Here is a 24216-nt window from a genome sequence, read left to right on the forward strand (position 1 = left end):
CTTTCTCAAAGCTCACATGAGGGGTCATTGAATAATACAATGGTGGAAGTCGGGGCGTATGTCACAATACAGGATGATACTGAAAATGAATTTCAAGAGGTCCTATCAAGAAACTCAAAAAAAGGAAAAAAATTTCCCCAATCAAAAATAATACCCCTCCTCATGATCCAACATCCCCCTCACAAAACCTTAGAATTTACTTAAAAATCACTCCAGATACCCCCTTTGAGATAAAAAAAGATAGCTCTCTTGAGGGTTGCAATCTTCAAAGTGTTAAAATCAATGTTTTCATTAAACATTAACCGTGATGGATCTCTGCTAATAGCCCTTCAAGATTCTAAATCAGCAGATATATTACAGAATTCAAAATCTCTTCTTAATATACCAATAAAATCTGTTCTCTGGACCCCAAACCAAAACCCAACTAAAATAGTAGTGTATAACGTCCCTCCAGAAATTCCTATTCAGGATCTAAAAGAAGGACTCTCTGACAGAACTGGTAACCCAATCCCAATAGCTGATGTAACCCAATTGGGTAAACCAGATGCCAATGGCCAAAAGTTAAGCAAGTCTTTCTTATTCGCACTAAGAGAAGAAAATAACAACCAGGATCAGATATTCCTCTTTGGACAAAGGAAACCCCACAAGCCCTACAAGCCAAAACCTATCTAATGCCAAAAATGTCTAAAACTAGGACACACTTAAAACACATGCAGTGAAACATTACATGAATGCAATTATTGTAAAAACTCCCACCCCACTGGAATGACAAATTGTAAAAACAATCAGCCAAAATGTATCAACTGCAATGGTCCCCACGATTCTACTCATAAAACTTTATGCCCTGTATATAAAAAACGAGCACTAACACTCCAAATAGCAACAGAAAAAAACATACCTTACTCTTTTGCAGCAATGGAAGCAAATGCAGCTCAAGCACACCTGACCAAAAACTTTATGAAACCACCCAACCCTCTCACCCACAACCAAAAGCATCAAGCACCCCCAATAAGACTCCTTCCTCAAAGCAACCAAGCTCAGATTCCTATAAGAGAGATTCACCCTGGACAAACCTTCTAGCCACTACAAGTAATGATAGAAGATCAGAATGGCCACCTCTCCCAAGTAGAAATGAATCAGAAGTATTAACGGGAATTAATCAAATTATCAACAAAAAGCCAGATGAAAATCCAAATGAATTAACACCTAACATGTGCCTATTTATACTAAATTCTAATGCAGTACAGTCAATGAACCTAAAACAACCACAAAAAGCAAAAATAATAAGCGAATTGGCAAAGTTGTACCTACCCAATCACATGCATATCCAAGCAAAAAAAGATCTTGCTCTGCTCCTAGCAAAGCTAAAGATTGATACACAGCAAAATGAAAATTAAAACAACAAAGCAGCATATTTCAATACTTCAGTGGAATGTAAGATCACTTTCAGAAAATAAGTTAAATGAACTTTTATCTTTTATGAATAATAATTCCATTGATATTGCTTGCCTTCAAGAAACCCATTTGACTAATAACCAACAAACAAAGTTTCCAGGATATACTATCCTGAGAAAGGATAGGTCTTCACAGAGAAAAGGAGGTGGCGTAGCTATAATTTTAAATAATAATATTAAATTTTGCGGTATTAATTTCCCAGATTTTTCAAATGATGTTGATGTTATTGGTATCAATGTCTGGATAAATAATACAAAAACATACATATTAAGTCTTTAAAACCCTAATGGCCAGACTACAGATGCCAAGGACTTTTTCACTTATATTACTAATTCTAATATGCTAAAAAACATAATCATCTGCGGGGATTTTAATGCCCACAGTCTTCCGTGGGGGGATAAGCCAGCAAATAAAGCGGGTAAGCTTATTGAAAGATTGATTTCAAATAATGCCGATTTAGCAATTGCTACCCCTCCTAATCTAAATACATATTTTAACCCCAAAAGTGGCAAATTCTCAACTATCGACTTACAAATTGTTTCAATAAATATACTAAATAAAATTTATATTAAGAAAATTGAAAATCTATGCACTGACCATTTTGCAATAGTATCCTCTTTAAATGAACCAGCCAATATTCCCACATATCCCTAAATATGTCAACACCAAAGCAAATTGGACCATGTTTAGAAATAAGCTTAATGAAGAAATCCTAAGTTTAACCCAGAAATTTCATACCTCAGTTGTAACTGCTGACACGTATGCTGAAGCTATGACATCAATATTAACAAATACAGCTAATCAAGCTATCCCCAGAACTTCACTTAGGAAAACCATCCCTAAACACACCCCTAAAGCATGGTGGACAAAAGATTGCCAAATTATGTGGAGAATAAAAAATGCAACTAGGAGAGCATACCTAAAAAAACCATCCCCTGCCACATATTTAAGTAAAGTAGCCTACAAGCAGAGGCTAACCTCAAGAGAACAATAACTAATGCTAAATATAATCATTGGAATAATTTTGCAAATAATCTTTCCAGAGAAACATCTGAGCCAAGAATACATAGACTTATAAGCAAAATCTGTGGGAAAAAAAACATCCCCCAACCCTCTTATGTATGAACTAATACATGAGAATTCCCACTATGATAATGACATTGATAAGACAAAATTATTTGCCTCCCTTTTCTCAAAAAAGCTAACATCAAAAAACAAAAATATCACCACTCAAATCATGACAAATCCTACTTACTAACCTCGACCAGGTTCAGAGTATATAGACCATACCTTCTCAATCCATGAATTATATAATGCAATACAGCATATCAAGGCCAATGCTACAAGTAGCTATGATAATATACACCCTATATGGATAAAGAATCTTACCCCTTTGTACAAACAGGAGCTCCTAAATTGCAATAACCATGCATGGGCAACATCCACATTCCCTAATAACTGGAAATGTTCATCTCTCATACCAATTTTAAAGAAAAACAAACCTAAACATGACCCTGAGTCATATAGACCCATAATGATTACCCCAGTGCTGGGAAAATTAATGGAGAAAATGATTTACCATCGGCTGCTATGGTCTGTTGAGAGGAATAATCTGATACCTCATACTCAAACTGGCTTCAGGAAGCACCACTCATCAACAGATGCTTTCATAGTGTTAACAAATGCAATAAATGAATCCCTATCAAAAAATAATGTCTTAACTGCTGCATTCCTAGATTTTGAAGGAGCATATGATAATGTTGACCACCAGATTCTCTTAGTTAAACTTACAAACCTTGGAATACCCCCCAAACTTGTATCCTTCATAAAATCCTTCATAGAAAACCGAAGTTTCATTATTTGTGTAGGTTAAGCCTCTTCACCCAAAACTTCAATAACCAAAGGCCTTCCACAGGGTGCAGTCCTGAGCTGCCTCCTATTTTCACTATTTCTGTGGGACATGAACCTCCCACATACCAATCTACAGTACGCTGACGATCTGGTATTATGGGCAACTGGCAATACCTTCGAGATTGCGCATTCAAAGCTGCAAAATGCACTTTTCCAATTTGAAAAGTTCTCCCAAAAGTCCATTTTACCTACTGCACCCACAAAGTCAAAAATTATCCAATTCCACCATAAGCGAAATCATTATAATGCAAGGCTAACATTAAATGGAATACTTATACCAGAGGACAATCAAATTAATTATCTAGGGCTCATACTTGACCAAAAACTAAACTTCCACCTCCACATCACAAACACAATAAAAAAGTGGTATAGAAAAATAAGAATAATTAAAAGGCTACTAGCCACACCTTGGGCTGTAATGAGAAAACACTACTCCAATTTTATAAATAATATATAAGACCCCATATTGATTATGGCCTCATAGTTTATGGTGCTTGTGCTAAGACCCACGTGCAAAAAATCGAAACGACGCAAAATGATATAATTCGTCTTATATTTGGTCTTAGGAAACCAACAAAAACTAAGTTTCTGCTTACTGAGAGTGGACTATCACCAATAAACGAAAGAAGAAGATCTCTACTAATTAATTACCTTACAAAAATTGAAGCCAATGATTCTCATACCTTGCATAACTGGTTAAGAAATCCATCTGTGTTTAGAGGCGTTGCAAATGAATATGCAAATATCCAGAAGAAGTTCCCAGTGCCAGTAAAATCTATTGCACCCACATTCCCCAAAACCCCCCCTTGGAGTTGGTCAACCCCCATAATAAAGACTGACTTCTCAAAGTGGACCAAAGAACTGACCCCCATTTCTTTTATTCAGAAAAAATTTGCCGAGCTAAATAATGTTGCTTATAAAAACTATTTCCAAATTTTTGTAGATGGGTCCAAAATGAATGAGAAAGTGGCAAGCGGAGCATTCTTCCCAACCCATAATATTGCTTTAGGAGAGAGATTACACGATAATTCATCTGTAATGTCTGCGAGCTAAATGCCATAATCATGGCATTAGATTTCCTCATGGTTAACGAATATATGAGTGTTAATATTAAAAATATTATAATATATTCTGACTCTTTGTCAAGCCTTGAGCTTCTTTCGTCAGCTTCTCAAAATAAGATGGATATTGACACATTTCTTTGTCTTAGGATTATTGATATATTTGCTTCAAAAGGTATTTTAACTCATATTCAGTATATTCCAAGCCACTCGGGTATAATAGGTAACCATAAGGCAGATGAAATAGCAAAAAATGCTTTAAATATTGACCAGCCAAGTGGGAGACCAATTCCCATTAGAGATATTTACCGCTGGAGACTTACAGAGGTACTGCTAAATAATAAGAATCCTACCCTATCACCTTTCCCAAGTAAGCACCTTTCCAAGATTTATCATAGAATTCGGTCAGGTTCAAATGGGCTAAATTTTCAGGCATTTTCATATCAGATCCATAATTCAAGTGGCGAAGTTCCCTCGTCCCCCCCTTTGCAGGTCATGTAATCTTAAGAATGAAACAATAGATCACTACCTATTTGAATGTAATTTGCTGACGTCTGCACAGTATACCCTGCGATGTAAAATGTTAGTGCTTCAAACACCACAAAATTCCACTAACAGCCAAGAGTCTTGCTGACCATACTCTCTCGCAGAGCACAGAGCTCAATATATATTCTCTTATAATTCAACTGCTGGTATCAAAAGATATACTTCAAGAAATCTGAGCAATTAAAAATCATATAAGACAAACCAGCTCCATAGCTCTGTCGATCCCACAGAGTGAGCCAAAAGGAAAAGGGCAAAATAGTATCGACTGAAAAGCCCGTCTGCTGAATAAGAAGAAGAAGAATATTGAGATTTGGAAAACTATTTGTACACAAGGGAAAAAAGAGGAACAGAAAGAAACAAACTACTTATAAAGCAGACAAAACAAATTGCTTCAGCATAGAAAAAATCGTTAAACAAAAGGAACTTCTTGCTTTGATGCTTTTCACTACCAATTCACTTAATGAGGGTATATCCTCATATGACTGCTTACCACTAAGCAAAATCAACCGAAAACCAACACAGCAATCCCTAATACCAAAACTCATGCAGTAATCCCTTTTTTCTCCTAAAAATATTTTGATGAGCCGCAATGAAGATTGGTGGCAAGAAATTATTTATGCCTCAATTGTGATTGTCAAAATGAATATATGGAAATAATGCAACGAAAATGTCTGCCCAGTAGCAAATTTTCGAGGACAGGAAAGCCTTCTTGGTTGCCCACAAACATGCTCTTTAAAGAGGGCATACCCTTACATGACTCTCCGGGGCTATGTAAAGTCAGCCAAAAACCAATAAAACAATCCTTCTTAATCCTCTACCACCAACATTTTGAAGAGGCGCATCAAGGCTTGGTGGCAAAGTTTTATGTGCGTCTCAATCGAAGTTGTCAATATGCATGGTCGGTACAGTGGCAGTCTTTCGCAAAAGGAAAGCCCTCAAACTAATAAATGACACTATGATTTATTTGTGAAAAATTTGCATTGGGGCCCCTTTAGGTACTGGTTCTGTGATCCCCCCCTCTTTGTTCATCCAGGTAGTTGGAGCAAACCATTAGAGTGAAAAAGAATAAATTCGTGTTAACTTGGGAAGTTGCAGTGATCGGCGAGTTAAACTTTAAGGGCTAGAGCTTCAAAACCATGTGGCTTTTAAATCCTTTGCCAATAATTTTTTGAGAAACTAAATTCAATTCAGGAACCCATAAATTAGAGTGAGTATGGGGTCTTATGGAGGAAAATTAGCTAGGTAAAATACCACAAGGAAATAGCCATAGCTTTTTTGACTAGGGATTCCGCTCAGGGTAAAAATACTTGATGAGTAATACGATGGAACGCAAATATTAATGTTGAGCTCGAGTCATATTAAAGTGACCAAAACGACGCACGACTCTGTGGCTAATTATACACCCTTTATAATTCGTTATTATCTAATCAGAATTAAGATTTCAAACAGAAGCAACTTAGAAACAACAGTCCTGGTTGAACTTCGATGAAGTAAAGATGCTAGGGCTGTTTGGGCTGTTTCAAAAGGTTTATTAAAAACATTTTTAATTTGATAACATTTTGATGTAAGTTCTATACATATATATATATATATATATATATATATATATATATATATATATATATATATATATATATATATATATATATATATATATATATATATATATATATATATATATATATATATCTTTTTTCTGGTGTTGTGCTGAAGACGGCCGTTGGAGATAGGGTCGAAATATCTACTGAATTGAACTCCACTGTCTTTCTTGGAAAAAAATTCCCTATTATTCTTGTTTGATATGAAAAGGCAGTGTGGCCTTCGTCATTATTCACAAGTTAAGATTTAAGGTACAATTTTGAAATCAGAAAAGATGGAAGCTAGAAACAACAGTTTTGGCAGAGTCGTCCAAAACCAAGGGCTTTAATCTAGGTATGACCATACATAAATGACCAGAACTAGCAAAAATCAGACAAAAACCAATACAATAGCCCCTTAATCATCTGCCACCAATATTTTGAAGAGGCACATTGAGTTTGATAGTAAAGATTTCTAAAAGTCTCAATGGAGATTGCAAAGTTGCAAAGTCTGCATCTTCCGGCGCTTGTAGTTACTCCATAGATCCTTGACACTTGCAGAAACGGAACTAAACTCACAAGAAGAACAGTCATTGGGTATAATCTGTGGCTACATCCTAATAGATTAAAACAAATCGTAAAATTGAATTATTATGTGCATAATTATAATTACGGTTGACCCTCTCTACTTGAAATCAACGTGACTACATTTTTTCTTCGATTTACGTATAGTTCGACATATGTATTGTTCCACTAATAGAGGTTATTCTACATAAAATTCGGCTTATAAAGGCAATGAATTATAGAGGTAAGCCAAATAAAAATTCGAGTTACAGAGGTAAAAAGTGCTAAACTTACTCCCAATTAATCCCAGTTAATCCAGTCCAAATCCAGTTAAATCCAGTCCAATTAATATCCCAGTTAAGCATAACTTTATTAGTGCATTATAGACTTGACATATGAAGACTTTATTTTCAGATATCAAGACTTGACTTCCAAATGACAATAGTAAGCTCAATTTGTTAGAAAATATACACCTGAACATTAACAAAATCTAATACAAAATTATGTTCAACTAATAATAAATTTGAAGTTTAAACGAATCAACCAGCATACCGAGGTTTCGACTAACAGAGGTCCGATGGAAAAACTACGAGACACAGAGGTAAATTTTGACTTGTAGAAGTAAAGTGAAAATTAAGTGACAACATGTTTAGAGAAATTTGATTTATAGAGGTAATTTTAAGGTCACTATAACTTACAGAGGTAAAATATAATCGTAAAATTATTTCGAGTTATGCTTGGATTTTTCTTCGACTCAAACGGTTTTTTTTTCAAGGGATTTGAAAATAATCCGAGATATCGACGATTTCAAGTTATTGAGAATCGACGGTACATAGATTGTTTTATTTTCCCCTTTTCCATCGAACTGCACTTCTTGAGAGCAAAGCTGCTCTCAAGAGCAGCTTTAGTCTCAAGAGCAGATGCTCTCAATTACTCACGCAAAGCTGACATTTCCAGAAGCAGATACGGCATTTAACATGAGGAACGGTCATTATGAATAATCTAGGGCTGCAATGGACAAAAAGTCAAATAAAAGAAAAATTGTTTAAATAAAATAATTACCTGCATTAGCATGATTGCTTATATCTTTTTGATTTTCTCCCCTTTTGACCGGACCGAAATCTTTTTGTGCTTCGTAAGAAACAGAGTCCCCTATTTTTCCAGGGGAGTGTGATAAAAGTAAAGAGTAGATCTGAAAAAAGAAATGGGTCCATTATCATCCAAAATATGATAGCTTATTGTTCTTAATGTTAGTTTTTACATATTGAAGAGACACAAAATGGTTTTCACAAATCACTGAAGTATTTTCCAATTTGTTATAGTTTTCCAAATGACTTACTATTCGGTGAAAGATTGGACTAAAAATATTTATAAACAGTTTCTATTTTTTCTGAAAAAAAGTGCAATTGAATGAAAACAAAATTACTTAATTTGTGCTGAGGGACAACTGGGTTTTCACAAATTATACAAAGCACTTCCTAGCTGAATCAATTGTTTTAAAACAACCTTCAATCTATTTTTAAACAAGTTGAAAAGCAAAATGAATTAAAGTCCAAAATGAGGCATAAAATGGTTTTCAGAAATTTTAATTTAAAAATACTAGTTTTTCAAAGGAAAGTACGAGGTAACATCAAAACTCTAAAAGTGACATAAGTTACCCTTTATATGAAGAGGGCTATTGCTTCCTCAAACCCCCAAACTTTACAGAAAAGTTAAACTAGTGCTTAACTGAAAAGATTTTGGAGTGCTAAATATAGCCAATTTAAGACCCAGTGGCACAAGTACAAAATATATAGACAGTTGATAATTGTAGGTGTTTTATTCACCTTTTGCCTATCAAAACACATAAACTAAATGTTATTTGTTTAAAGAAAATGCAAATAAATGAACCCTTCCGATCTCCACGTTCTGAAAAAAATTCCTTAAGATCACTCTTTCATTAGCGAATTAGTTCTTAAAACATTGGTGGAAAAATCAAATTACAATAAACAGCAGGGGGTTGAAGAGGCGCAAGCCTTCCTCATATACAATATAATTTCAGTTTGTTTGAATTTTAATGTTGCTCTTTATTTTCCTTTAAAACTTATATTTTTCTTTCTAATTTGTTTGTTTTTTATATCATATTGTGTATAATAACTGTGAGGTGAGCTCATCCCCAAACTTTTCCTGGACTTTATGCCAAAGTTTGACTTTGGAGCAACAATGTTTTGAAAATAAAACCACCCAAAAAAAGCTTTAACCCTTATGATTTTTCTAAAAAACAGCCTGAAATTTCAAATTATTGTCCAGGCAGTGATAATTATATTTTTCAGGAAAATTCATTAAAATTATTGCCCCTGAGAGATTACATTTCTCAGAAAGCACCATTTTTAGGGACTGCTAGCCCAGAAGCCCTATTGCGAAGGTTTCAAGTTCGTTAGTGCAAAAACACGAAATTCGGCATCCCTTCTAAGATATTTAATAATGGGTACATGCTCATTCGTTTATTTTCTTTTCTCCAGGGGTAATCATATCAAAACAACACTCATAGAATTTTGGGGGAGGGCTATTTTGGAAGGAAATTAAGGTCATAGTCCCGTTTCAAGTAAAAAAAGAGAGTGCTGATTTTTTAAAGTTTATGGTACAAATCAAAACTTTAAGTTGAACAGGGTCGAAATGATATCAGGTGGAAATTCTGAGACACTGAATTGGCTTAGAACTATAGAAAATATATAAATTAAGACCCAGTTTCAAAGTTTTTACTACCTCACGGTTTAGCGTTTGCTTCCAAACATATACCCAGTCCATACAAATTAAAGGTTGATACAAAATTATATAGAACGTATATACAGTATTACTAACTGTTTTGCAGTATTCCAGTACTGCACACTAGCTATAGGGTAGGGTTCAGGGTCAATTGATCTTTTCGGGAAGGGGGCACGGGAACTATCAAAAAGTGAATTTTTAAGGTCAAATTTCTACACTTTTCGAGAGGGGTCTTTCCAATCAGTGTGCTGAAAAAGTTAAAATAAAATTTACGCTCTAGCACCCTCTTATTGTAAATAATATATTTGGACTTGTCTTTTCATATGAATGCCTAGGGAAGGACTTCTCTGCTGTGCAGGAATATTTTTAATGTTAAGTAAAAATTACATTTACATGATACTATTATGCAGTTGGAGATTCTTCGCAAGATTACTATAGAGCGCATTAAAAACTAGACCTACGTTGCATGGGCAACGTTAGGTGTTGCGGCAATGTTTGTTCGGCTTCACTGAGTAAAGTGCTGCGAGAGCAACACTTGGTTTTGTTTCCTCGCTTCGATTAAACGCTGAAGTTGTTAATCTGTAAGGATCTTAAAATAAATACTATAGACACCTGTATCATAGTCATTCGTGACTTTGTAGAGTGAAGAAAACATAGCTGCGACTCAACTGAATTGTTTCCATCTATATTGTTTGCGTAAGTAGTTGATTTTTCCGAATAAGGATTAAAATCAACTGTAGTATTTGCTACTGGGATTTTCTGACGTCATTACTTAGAAAGGAGCAAAGGATAAACTCATCTTTAGCAACGAGAGAACTTTTAAAGTTCAAGAGGCACATCTGATACCATTCCTCTACCGCAATCCCAAGTGCGAAGAACCGAATGATAAACTCAGCTGAAATCAAGAACAGAAATGGGTAGAAACAATAGATGGTAGTACTTTCGGACCCATGGGGAAAATGCCACTTTTCTGTTTGTGTAAATTTTCTATTTATCACTCAAAGAAGATATATTGGCTATGGGGCCAGGTAACTGCCACATATATTTAATCCTTATAGATTTTAGTCCATCTTCAATTTGAAACTGGTGACTGCCTGCTTGCCTGCTACAACAAAGCTTTCCAATCGAAAGCAGAAACATGATTTGATGAAACTAAAGCTTGACTGCATAACTTCAGATAGTTCTCTCCGACATAGGGTATAAAACTCCGCTTCACTCAACACACTATTGGCTTTGGCTCAAGGACAAGCAAAAACCATCCTTTTTGGCCACAGCCAAGAGTTCTACAAAGCTTTCCAAAATGCAAAGTCATTTTCATCAATCCAGCCTAAGGTCCACACTTTCCTTAAAAACCACAGAGGTTAGACGCTTACTACATTCTAGGAATAAGCTGACATCGAGGGGCTAGGAAAAAAAAATAAAATAAAAAAAACACGACAAAACCAAACTGTTGCTCTCGCAAAACAATTAAAGGGCATTGTAAGCTCTTTATTATGTAAGTCTGTTTACGTTGATAAGATGTTGATACACTTCAAAAATTATATTCGTAATCTTCAGCAATAAGTTATCTCTTGTTGTGTAAGAGCTATCAGCAGCTGAGGTCCCATTATTTTTCAGTTCTTTAGAATCGCCTGTAACACAAAAAAAAATAAAAAATTATTGACAAATTATCCATCCCTTTATATATCATTTCCTTCGACGTTATCAGTGTTTAACAGATTCTCAAAATGTTCTACCCATCTCTCTCCAAAATTTCCTTGAACAAGCTCAATAAGCGAAAAGGCTGCTGGAGTCATGGTTATAGTAGGTTTGACTTGTTACTAGTAGGTTACATTTATAGTAGGTTTGACTTGTTACTAGTAGGTTACATTTATAGTAGGTTTGACTTGTTACTAGTAGGTTACATTTATAGTAGGTTTGACTTTTTACTAGTAGGTTACATTTATAGTAGGTTTGACTTGTTACTAGTAGGTTACATTTATAGTAGGTTTGACTTGTTACTAGTAGATTACATTTATAGTAGGTTTGACTTGTTACTAGTAGGTTACATTTATAGTAGGTTTGACTTGTTACTAGTAGGTTACATTTATAGTAGGTTTGACTTGTTACTAGTAGGTTACATTTATAGTAGGTTTGACTTGTTACTAGTAGGTTACATTTATAGTAGGTTTGACTTGTTACTAGTAGGTTACATTTATAGTAGGTTTGACTTGTTACTGCTCAAGTTCATGCCTGTTACTGCTGTGAGAATACGTTGATGCATGACATGAGCTATCTACAAAGCTTCCAGGATTTAAAGCTGGAAAATTTCAGAATCGGGTCTAAAATCCGGCAATATTTTAAGTCTTTTGATTATTGATTTTTTTTACCGCTATTTTTTCATTTCATTCTTAAGAAGAAAACTGATACCTAAACACAAATTTAAAACGTCAACTAGAAATTTTTGAAGAAATCTGTTTAGTTTAACAAAGCAACACTTTGAATTGGTAAATTAACTCATAAATTACCAATTGTTTATTTTATACATCTGAAAGGGCCATAGTTCGAAGGAAGAAATTTTTCTGCAGTTGAAAGTTTGTTACAAAACCTTACAAATTGTAATACAATTTTGGCATTCCATAACGGAACATTTTAAACCATGTTTTGTTTTCATTGAGCATAGGTGACAATCTGGCCTGTAGGAGGTTGGAGGGGGGGTGTAACTCCACTCTTATTTATAGCAATTTTCATTCATTTTGTGTTTGATTTGAAAATTCATTATTGTTTCTATTTGTTTTAGGTTACTGTTGTTGCAGTTGGGAGGGAGGGGGATCTAATTTGTATATCTAATACGAAATATTTAAATTCATTACAGCATTTCGTATTTTTAAGTGTGACATGCCTGTCTGTGAAGTATTATCTTTGAAATATTAATCTGAACATATATGTGAAGTATTAATCTGAATAAATCTTTGAAATATTAATCTGAACATATCTTGGAAATATTAATCTCTGAACATATCTGTGAATTATTAATTTGCATATTTTGGGTCCCTTCACATTGTAAAATCATTCCCTGATCATTCTGAGTACAATGCTGATGTCAAAATTTCAATCCAATTATTAGGGAGATTACAGGGACACCCAGAGGAGAAGGGGTACTGGCTCCCCTTAACTCATTTTTAACTTTTAAAAAGGGCACTAGTACTTTCAATTCCTGATCCAATCAGCCTTTCCTAAGTTTCTATAATAACCTCTGCAATACGAAGTGACTGGGGGAACTGAAATAATAGTGCATGGGAGACATATTACTCTTTACTTAGTTAATGCTACTAAATACTCTGAGAAAACTTACCTTGAATGGTATTGGACATGGATGTTCCTTAGTTGGTTCACCATCTTCAAAATGTAATGAGCATATGTACTGACGGACCTTTGGCTCCCAATTTTGATCATCAGAAATATTTTCAATCCACTGAGGGTAATACATATTCCTTTTCATAGGAAAATTGAAAAGCTTGAAGGGTCTTTGACATGTACAATCTCTTTTTATCACTCTATGAGCTTCACAAGGTTGACTTAACCAATCTTTTAGCATCCTGGCAGTATTGCTACACCTAGGATATGCACACTTTCCTCTTTCTGGATACACAGGTCCTAAAAAATATTAAATTTTAAATGTGCAGCAAAAAAAAAAGCATGCTACCCTACCTGATGCACCCAAAGAAATTTACTTGGTAAGCTCGCTGTATCATATTTCTATTTTAACCGTAGTAAATGTCAAATTCATAGCCATACCTACAATTTATGGTAGAAGCTGAAGACAAAGGAATCCTGTTTTTTGGGTCTTTGAAAAGAGCATTGGGTCAATGAGGGGTACAATGTGCTGTTGAACATAATGCAGAATGCATGATCTATTACAAACCGGAATTATGGTCTTAGTGATCAGTGAAACCATTGGGCATCTTAGGAACATTGAAATGCATGTAGCAGAGCCCCAACCTCCAATATAAAGTTTAAGGGGTGCAGCAAATAATGTATGCTAAACTAACTGATGCACCCATAAAAATTTATTTGACAAGCTCACTGTATCATATTTCAATTTTAATCTTAGTAAATGTCAAATTCATAGCCATACCTACAATTTATGGTGCAAGCTGAAGACAAAGGAATATTGCTTTTTCGGGTCTTTGAAAAGAGCATTGGGTCAATGAAGGGTGTAATGTGCTTTTGAACGTAAAACACAATGCATGATCTATTACAAACCTGAATTATGGTTGCAGTGATAGGTGAAAGCATAGACATCTTGGGAGCCTTAAAACATGTGTGGCAGAGTCCCAACCACCATGATATTTTCTTTATTGTCAAAGTACTTGGTAAATAAAACCTCCCCCATTACCTTATTTTAAAGTTCTTTCTTTTTCCTTCCTTCCTTGTATCCTTCCTTCAAGTTTTTTTTTTAAATTCTTTATGTTTGTTTAGCCTTTGACCCTAGTTTTGTTCTTTATTTTAAGTTTGTCATGTTTTTGATTTCTTCATTCAAGTGTACTGATTATCTTTCATTGCTTATGTCTCGGTTTTGTATTTTAGCAAAAAAAAGAATGTAGCAAATTTAGTATATTATTTGGATTATTCAAATTTAGCCTATATTTATTTAATAGTATTTTAAATGTTCAAGCCAAATCTCTAGAGTGCTACTAATCATCACTGGTTGACTCCAGCTAATATTAAAAAATCTAAACCTGCACATTTAAGCAGTACTAGACCAAACCAAAAAAGAAGATCTTGAAAAAAAAAACTGATCTGTGGTCAGTAGGAAGAAAAGGAGGAAAAATAAAGTGAATATTTCACTTGTCTTTGCAGAATAGGGCATCCTCGGCATCAAAATAGGAAAAGGATCTAAACTATAACAACACAAAAAAGGAAGGAACCTGAAATCCAAAGAGAACGAAAAAAAAAGTAATCAAGTCAATACTGTATACATAATAGTTACTCCATAAAAAAAGATGGAGTTAAAATATTCTTATGGATCCCCCCAAAAAACACAGCAAAAAAACTTTGTTTCTGGGGGCAACATAATCTGAACATCTCCAGGAGGAATTGGCACCAAATCATGGCTAACAGCCTATTTCTAACAGAGGCTTTCTTGATGCATAGTAGAACATGGACGAGTTTTTAAATTGGGGCCCATAGGTTTTAGCTGCTTCTTTCCCTGCTAGTGTGTTCCTATAGACATGTTTTACTTCTCCAAATTAATGATCACTAAGGGAAGGGCGGTTAAGATTCCAATGTCACTGCTTCAATTAAAAATACAACATCTAGGTTATGTCTTTTATAAAGAGCATTTTTATTTCTGAAAAAAGAAATATTTATGGGTTGTAATGTATGAGGTTAACCCCACATATGAGGTTAAACTGTAATTTGGGTAACTTAAAACAAGGTACTATGTGTAGCCAACATGCTCCACAAATGATTTCTTTTTTCCCCACTGTCTCCATCAAAAATCTTCCAAGCTTCCCATTTCAAATTAATACACAGTACATAATATTTGACAAATGGTGTTTGATTTTTACCAAGTTGGTATAGTGCTTAAGGGTTTCTAGAGTAGTAAATTACAAGCATGACAATGTCCAATAAACGTTGTTAATTTTTATATTGTTCACAAATAACAACCCATTCCCACCATTCTCTGTTACAACTGTTTCTGAACCTGCTTATTTCAAGGGTCATATTACCTTAAATTACCTTAAATCGCAGCTTGGAGCGATATAAGGATTATCCATCCTTGTGATGCTCCATGAGAAAAAAAAAAAAAAAAAAAAAAAAAAAAAAAAAAAAAAAAAAAGAATTCAAAAAAAAAAAAAAAAAAAAAAAAAAAAAAGAATTATTACAAAATGGAAGTTCAAAATCCATACATTGCAAGGACATTATTCCTTGCAATGTATTGCAAGGAATATAATAATTTCAAAAATAATTTTGAAATTATTTTTATCAAAGCCAAAGTAAGAAAAAACATTTATTACAAAAGACTGCTCCTCATAAAATCTTGGTCTGACAAAACTTAATCTTTAACTGATGTTCTCTGGATATTTCAAAAAAGGTATTCAATTTCCGCCAAAGATGGTATGCATTGGTTCTAGATGTAACTAGGGCTATTACAAGGTTAGTATAGGGCTATACTTTAAAGCCCTTTAAGCACTATAAACGATTATACTTCATTTCTGAGCTTGTCAATAACAAAGTGATGATTTCAAAGTGAAAGTAAAAAATCAAAAAAAGGTGAGTACCTATTTCACAATTGATGTTTGATGTACATCAAAGTTGGTTTTCAAGGGCATTTGAAGCAATTCCTTACAAAAATGAGGCCATACTTGCAATTTCAACATCTTACATAAAACAAAATATCCAACATAGATGGATATTTTGGTTTTACAGCTGCTGCCCAATATTTACATTATATTATACCACTAGACATCTGAGCTTAACAATAATAAACCTGAGACTTACATTTTCATATTAGGCTCTATAAGTAAAGCACAGTCAATAAGCCTAAATATTTCACAAATGGTGCTTGGTTTTAAAAAGTAGTGACAATGTTCTGCTGTCCATGTGTTTGAATGATTGGTATATCATTCTCATTAATCGATTTGCTTGGAAAATAACTTTTGATTGATGGACACAAAATTTAAGGTTGATATTCCAAGATCTCTCTTGTACCCTGTTTTTTTTTTCAAGTTCCACTTATGTGTCATCAACTTTAATGATAATTCAATCATTGATATTCTCAGAGGAGTTACCAGTCCATATTACTTTACGCTTATTCACATTGACATTCAATCATATACATGATTGATTTTGGACGAGTAGCAACTGTAAAAAATTTAGTTTTACTTTGGACATCATTATTGGTATTATCAATGTAGAGTTAAAATAACAGTGGACAAAGCATATTGCCTTGGACAGCTCTTCTTAGCACCAACTTAATTGATGACTGAGGGCCCTGTAAACTTTTACTTCTACTTTTAAGGAAAGATAGTAACTAGGTAAACATTATTTTAGTGCCATAGGTGCCTGAATTGTGGGCTACGTCTCTGACAGATAAAGCAAAATTCTAACTGCTGAAGCACAGTAGGTTTGTAGGTCTACTTTTGTGAGGGAGCTGATCAAGGGTGTGTGGAATATACCAAAGACAGCATTGGGCTGCTACAGCTTATATCTCTGCATTGTGATTGCCATTTGAGCTGACAGTTAAACCACAGAAGATGAACTGCTTGACTATCTTAAAATTCAGTCTACACTCTTCTATAGATGAGCTGGATGGTGTCTTGTCCAGACATGATTTTGGTCTTTAAAGGTCCGTTATTGGACCTTTATGCATATTATAGAGTAAGGACTTCATTCTTAGTGGGTTTATTTTTGCAGTTTTCTACACAGCCTACGGCTATATCTGGCACCATTAGGGAGGGAGGGGCTTTTGTCATGGAAGCAACGATTATATTTGGAAAGTGTTGATTGGGGAATCAAAAGATACTACTCTTCTGTTATCATAGCATTTCTTTTAGAAGAGCCCATAGACTGCAATATAATAAGCTGAGGAGAATGTACTACTTTACTAACAAGTCACTGGAGCACCAAACTGCCAGAGGCCAACACCGCTAACACAATAGAATATGGCAAAAAATAAAAAACAAAGGAACACTTCACAAAAATACCTACCAAACACTTCAAGTCTCCAATCACTCAGCTCCTCACATTCACACATCAAATTCATTTTTATTCAAATCCACCTTAAAAAATAAAACCACACCAAATCTCCTTTGACCAACTTACTTAACACTTACTGAAGACAATTCTAAAAAAGCCATTAAAACTACTTTATAACAATTAAAAATAGTCATTTACCTTATTCCTAGATACATATTGGTTAACTTCACTCATACTACCTACAATAAATATACAGCCTACTTTATATCTGGCCATTATAATTTACAAGAGCAAATAATAAGATTTAATAATAGCAAATGCTACCCAAGGAGCAAAAAAAAGGGTAGTGCTATTTATTTACTATCAATAATCTATTATTGATGAATTAATATAATTTATTATATAATATAATTTAATAATTTATTATTGATAAATGACAAGCTGTCACTTATCATGCAATTATAAAACACAAAAGTAATATTAGACTCAGCTATATTTATCCATTAGAAAATGGGGGGGGGGGGCAATGTGCCTTTAACAATTTAATTTTTTTTTTGGGGGGGGGGGGGGGCTCTATCAAATGATTTCCATGGCCTTAGGTATTACTCATCCCAACTATTTACAGGTCTTAAACATAATTTTCCAACTTTGTTAGACCTTGTGAATCAGGATTTAGGAAAGTTATGATGCTCAAACACTTTTTTTTGTTCCCTACTTGTGCTGTAGACCTATTTCTGAAAGTTTTACTTTAATAGCAAAAGGTTATGTGAATTTATCAGTGTGAGTGTCCTTTACCTTAAAATTACCTTAAATTGCAGCTTGGAGCAATCTTTGGAGGGGTAAAGAAAGATACATTATAAGACCCTTCCAACGGAATAATTTATACTCTTAACCCATTTTACAAAGTTTGATTCACCCAACTCAACTACTTTTCAAGAATATATAGGGGGAGGGGCAAAAGGGTCCAAGGGCCACCCCAGAGTGGAGGTAAAATAAACTAAAAAGCAAAAGAAAACTCATGAAAGAAGATATAATTTAATATTTGAAATTATCTAAACTGCAATACCCAAGTGTTTTGTCAAGCATAGCTACATGTTTTAGTTGTCTCTGACTTTTTCCTCTTGCTTTGTTTTACAGGCTCATTTGTGCACTGGGATGATAGAGTTATGAAATGGGAATGATTTTAATAGTTGTCTACTGTCCAGCTAGGTAGGTATACTAGGTTGGTTTCCTGGTTAATAGTTTCAAGAGTTTCAGAGGGTATCAATTCACAAAAATGAAGGGATATGATACTTTTACTGTTTTTTAATGAAGTTTCCAAAAAGGAAATTTTTTTAAGTCCATAGAATATATTTCCAGTTCATTTAATTAGTCGCAAAGGAAGTCATACTTACATCATTACACCTTGCTGAAATATTTTTGAATTAAAAGTAGTAAGCTATAAGCTACAGTAGAGAAACCAGTATTAATTGTTTCCAAACAAACTTAGCAAAATCATAGATTTGCCTATATTTTTGTTTAACACTCAAATGATTCAGTTCCAATGAAAGAGGTGAGTACAAATTTTTCTAAGAGATAAAAGCCCATTATGCTTGGTATTGTGGCTAGTCTTAATTGATAGATAACAACTGTCTTGCAAGGAAAGGGGAATGTACTTGTACTTGTGTCAGGAATTAGGCATTTCCACCTTGCCCAGTATCAAGGATCTTTGAGACCTGTTTGAACCATATACTGTGGTCTTCTACCAGCTGCTTTGCAAATGGGGATCATTGAATTCCATCTGTGACCAAACTTTCTGAACCCCTCAATATGTTTAAAGTCTGGCTTAACCAAGTCCCAACAGCTTTTCTGCTGTCCTCCTTGACATCTCTTCCATGAGCTAAGTGGCTCAGCTAGAAGGATTTTGCAAGGCAAGTATGCTGTTGGACTCCATAAGACATGACCCAACCATTTCATTATACACTCTTTGATCATGATGGTAATTTAATTTAATATATTTTTCACCCACACAATACATAAAGTAAATATGGTGGAGTAAGAATAAATATAAAAAAACACAAAGAGAAAAACAAATTCAAAGAAAAAAATGGATAAAACAGTGGTGAGAGGACAGGCACGCAAAAGCCGTACTGGAGAGTTTTCTGTGAGGAATCTCCAGCTTTAAAGTTATATCAGGAACTTAAAATTTTCTAACAAGAGTCCAGTTTTTGGTCCAAGGTGGAAGATACAGAAGAAATTTGCAAAATTTGAAATGATTTGTCCAAATTCTTTTTGAATTACCATTATTAAAAAGGGGGAAATGACCTGAAGCATAAAAGACAGAATGATCACAGAAAGTAGAATAAAGTTTGGTCAGTGCATGTCTATTATACTTCCCTCGTTTGCAACACTCTTTGCATAGGCAATCTGAATCTTTTTACTGCATCTCTTGATGCCACAGATTTGTAGTATATCCATGTTTGATATACAATCATTCAGATTTAACCTGAGCTATACAGACAGGTATGCTTAAACACCTTCAGTGCATTTTTGTGTAGTTGCTTTACTGAAAACGTTATGCATCCATAGAGTAGGATTGTTTGAACCAAAGCCAAGCAGACTCAGACTTTAGTTCTTACAATAGCTTTATGCCAGTTCCACAACAGTTTTCTAAGGGATACAAAGACCATCTGTGCTATCTGCAATCACTGTTGAATATTAGCATCAGAAGATCCATCAAACTTTTTTTACTACTACTACTCCTACTAACAACTCACTGCAGCACCAAGCCGCCTGAGGCCAACACAGCTACGCACGCTCCTCCTCCAACCCAATCTATTTAAAACCTCCCTATTTACACCCTCCTAGGAAGTTCCCATTTCCTTTAAATCTTTATTTATGACATCCTCCCAACCCAGACAAGAACAACCAACCTGCTTTCCGTGTAGCCCCAGACGGTTGGCCAAAAAGGACAATCTTTGGTAATCTGCAGAGGCGCCATTTGGGCCAAATCTTGGGGTGAGCATGGGGCATTTGACAGAACTTGAGACCTTTATTATGAATCTAGCCTACTTTCAAAGTTTACAATGATTAATAGCAAATAGCATAATTACCCCAAGGGTTGTCAGGTAAATACGCTCTTTGGCTAAAAGGCATGCAGTTAGTTCAAATCATTTGAACAGAATGGAATATGTTGGACATAATGGATAATTACGGCCAGAAAAGGGCCCTTTGTGGTGGAAGCTTGGGCCTCCTGGAGAATCTGGGGTGAGCATCTGCCCACCCCTGACCCTCCCAAATGGCGCCTCTGGTAATCTGTCATCCTTCATCCATAGAATGTGGTCAACTTGATTTACAGTTAATAAAATAGGATCAGTGTGATTTATTGCCATAGATTTTGTCTTCCCTGTACCAACTATCAAAACAATGCAATTTGCCCAAGTAGCTACTTTATCAAGCATAGTTTGAGCTTTATCTGGGTCCAAGAGGATTGCAACATCATCAACATATTCAAGGTCTCCAAATGAAGGGTTCTGTCTAATCTGAATTCCAGGATGAGCAAGGAGAGAAAATAGGAAAATAAACAATAAAGGAAAGGATAATAACAAAAAAAGAGGCAATAAGAATGCTATGAAGAGACAGATATGACTATGGACTGTTCCAACCATCTTATACATGAATTTATACAGAAATGCAGTTTCTTGTAAAAAATTTATTTTGAAAGTTGTTTTTTAAAATTACAAAAGTCACTAGATGTAGCAACTTCCTTTGAAATGAGCTCTAAACAGCTTTAAAAAAGAATCAATAACTAATAAAGAATAAAGAGAATAAATAATTATTAATAAAGAATTAATAAATAAAAAAGATACTTTTGATGCACAATATTCCAGTTGCAGCCACTTTCCTTGTTTTTCAAGCAGACAGATTTTCTTTATTGTTCAAGCCAAGACACTGCAAGTTTCCTGAACAGGGCTTTTGGGCAAGGCTGTTCTAATAGTATACTTCTTGTTTTGACAGTATTTTTAGAAGTTTTGGGCAATTGTTTTTTATACTATGAGACATGTTTGTCTCTAACTAGTTCCAGCTACTGCTGCAACCACAATAAGGTTATTCTAATGGTGTACTTTATGTTTCAATCTGACACCAATTTTAGCAGCTTTCGACTATTGTTTTTCTTGCTATAGGATGTGGTCATCCCTTACTATTACTACTGCACCAACCATGATTAAAACAAGGTAGGATCTGTTCTCTATAATTTGTATATAAGCATCATAAGATATAGATACCTTATGACTCTTGTTGCACTATTCATAGTGGGTTGACTCTTAAGTTTGTGCATTGAAATTTAATCAAAGGTTTAAGACAAATTAATGAACTTGTAACATTGGCAGCATAAAATGCAGCACTATTTAGAATAGCCTGCATAGAAGCCTGTACTTGTTTGATAACCATCAGGGAGGCATGTGCTTACTAAATTTTTATTGTACTGTGGAAATGGAGGTGCTCAAGTCTTTTTTTCAACAATATTTCAATAAAGATTTGTATCCATATTCACTCCTGAAAGGAGTGAATGAAGAAAACAGTAACAAAGAATGAGTGAAGGATAAGCACTGAATTTGTAAATAAAAAAAAATAATTTTGATATTTCTGATGAAACAATGGGTACAATGTTCTGTTCTAAATTATCATTTTGATATTTTTGATTATACAATAGGTACAATTTTCTGTTCTATATTATCATAGGCAGCACAATAATGCTGCCTGTAGAAAGAGCAATGTGGGCACAATATATTTTGTTTTCTTTTAGACCATGGCACTTCATAAAGTAAGCTGTTGTAGAAATTAAAAAGGGACTTATTCAACTGGAAATCATAAATAATAGTGCCCTTTTTAATATTCAAAAGTGACTAGACTAGACAACTAGCCTCAAGCCCATGATGTGCAAATATATACCCTAATTCAGATATATTCAGGAGACAGAGAGTAAAGTTCATTTGTGATGCAAATGAAATGTATATTTAGATTCAGAATGGAATTTTAGATATATATTTGTGCATATGTATCACAGTTCATACATTTGACTTACCAACAAAATGGATACCACTTGATGCCCCTTTTTATGCTCTTTACAAATATAATAATTGCTTGTATTTCAAATTTAAATTTAAGCACTTTTTGACCTAACCTAGCCTGACTATAAATAATTTTGGCACTGAGAAAATGTAGTAGCCTATTGTTTTATTGAAAAAGACCAAGAAAACTGCAATGAGAAAATGTAGCATTATTTTGTCAAAAACAACCAATAACTCATATTTTAACTGAAAACTTGAAATTTTTAAGAGCTCAAAAAGTGCTTAAATTTGAATTTGTGATAGGAGCATTATTATATTTGTAATGAGCACAAAAAAAGGCATGAAACTGTATGTTCACTTTATTGGTAAGTCAATTATACAAACTGTGATACATTTACCTACATTTGAAAATTAGTGGGGTGGGGATGTATACTCTGTTAACATATAGGTTTTAAGAAACTCATGAATTTCTTGGAAAAACAAGGAAAGAAGGGAAGATAAAGTTCTCCTGCTGAAAAATATATTAACTTAGATTATTGTACACAGCTTATTATGAAGTAAGAATTGTTTTCTTAATATATCTCCTTATGTGGTGGACAACTTGTACATATATACTATTTTCTTAACATACTGCCTTATGTATGGCTGGGATACCAGGCCTGTATATAATCCAGTATATCAATCCATATCTAAACCAGTAGCCTATATATTACATATCTAAAATAAGAGAAAGGTATTGTCTTTGAGGAGGGCTTAAAATTGAATTTCTGGCAGAAGCAAATGTTATATCTGGATACAGGATGAAATTCTAATTCTGGAGAGAAGTTTGTTTTTTATCTATCTGAGTAGTGAGCTAATATAGATATTTGCCAAACAAAATAATATGCCAACTAGGCTAGTCTTTTGTTAATAGGCTATGTTTCTTTTAGAAGAATCATTAATAGCCTATAGGATATTATCCTTACCTCTATGCATTTGCCATAGAAGACATTTGGGGCATTAGTTCAGCAAATAAGTCATAGATACGTTCACTGATTGAATCTGATTTAAACTAAACAGACCATGTGTTCTTTCTTTAAAATGATATTTATTGCTTTCGGCAACTTCAAACAGAAACGCTATACTTGTAGAAAAAAAAATACCAAAATAGTCTAGGCGAAAAATCATGAAATCCTCAAAGAGTTTAGTTTTCAATTACTTAGACCCTTAGAAGGTCTCAGATATGTCTCAGATATAGTACTTATTAGTCTACCATGTTTCTTAAAGTAATGACAAATTCGAAATGTAAAAGCAATTAAGCCCTAGCTAGGAAATAATATCAGGTATACTAGAAATATGGTGACTATAAAATACAAGTGTATACAAAAAATTGTGCGTATATATACGCATAATTTGTATATATATATATATATATATATATATATATATATATATATATATATATATATATATATATATATATATATATATATATATATATATATATATATATATATATATATATATATATATATATATATATATATATATATATCACATGTAAGATTGAGTTGGCAAGGAGAAAGTATGACAAACAAAAAGAGTTTCGTATAAAAATTCTAGCAAATTTCCTCAGTGTAAAAT

General features: G+C 34.0%; 1 protein-coding gene across 7 annotated transcripts in view; it reads right to left on the reverse strand.

Annotated features, from left to right (window-relative positions):
• Positions 1 to 23836, reverse strand: part of LOC136024745 (uncharacterized) — a 40657-nt gene extending 16821 nt beyond the window's left edge. Inside the window, exons 1-3 of one of the 7 annotated variants that reach the window (XM_065700190.1) lie at positions 23559 to 23818; positions 13194 to 13495; positions 8177 to 8306 (exon numbers count right to left, since the gene is read on the reverse strand). In XM_065700190.1, the coding sequence (XP_065556262.1) occupies positions 8177 to 8306; positions 13194 to 13495; positions 23559 to 23568 (442 nt within the window). In that variant the 5' untranslated portion in view covers positions 23569 to 23818. Of the gene's footprint in view, positions 1 to 8176; positions 8307 to 13193; positions 13496 to 23208; positions 23267 to 23558 lie in introns of those variants that run through there. The other 6 variants (XM_065700183.1, XM_065700184.1, XM_065700185.1 and 3 more) reach the window with 6 other exon arrangements.
• Positions 23837 to 24216: the final 380 nt, after the last annotated feature.

Source organism: Artemia franciscana, chromosome 3 (assembly GCF_032884065.1).
Source record: "Artemia franciscana chromosome 3, ASM3288406v1, whole genome shotgun sequence".
Lineage (NCBI taxonomy): Eukaryota > Metazoa > Arthropoda > Branchiopoda > Anostraca > Artemiidae > Artemia > Artemia franciscana.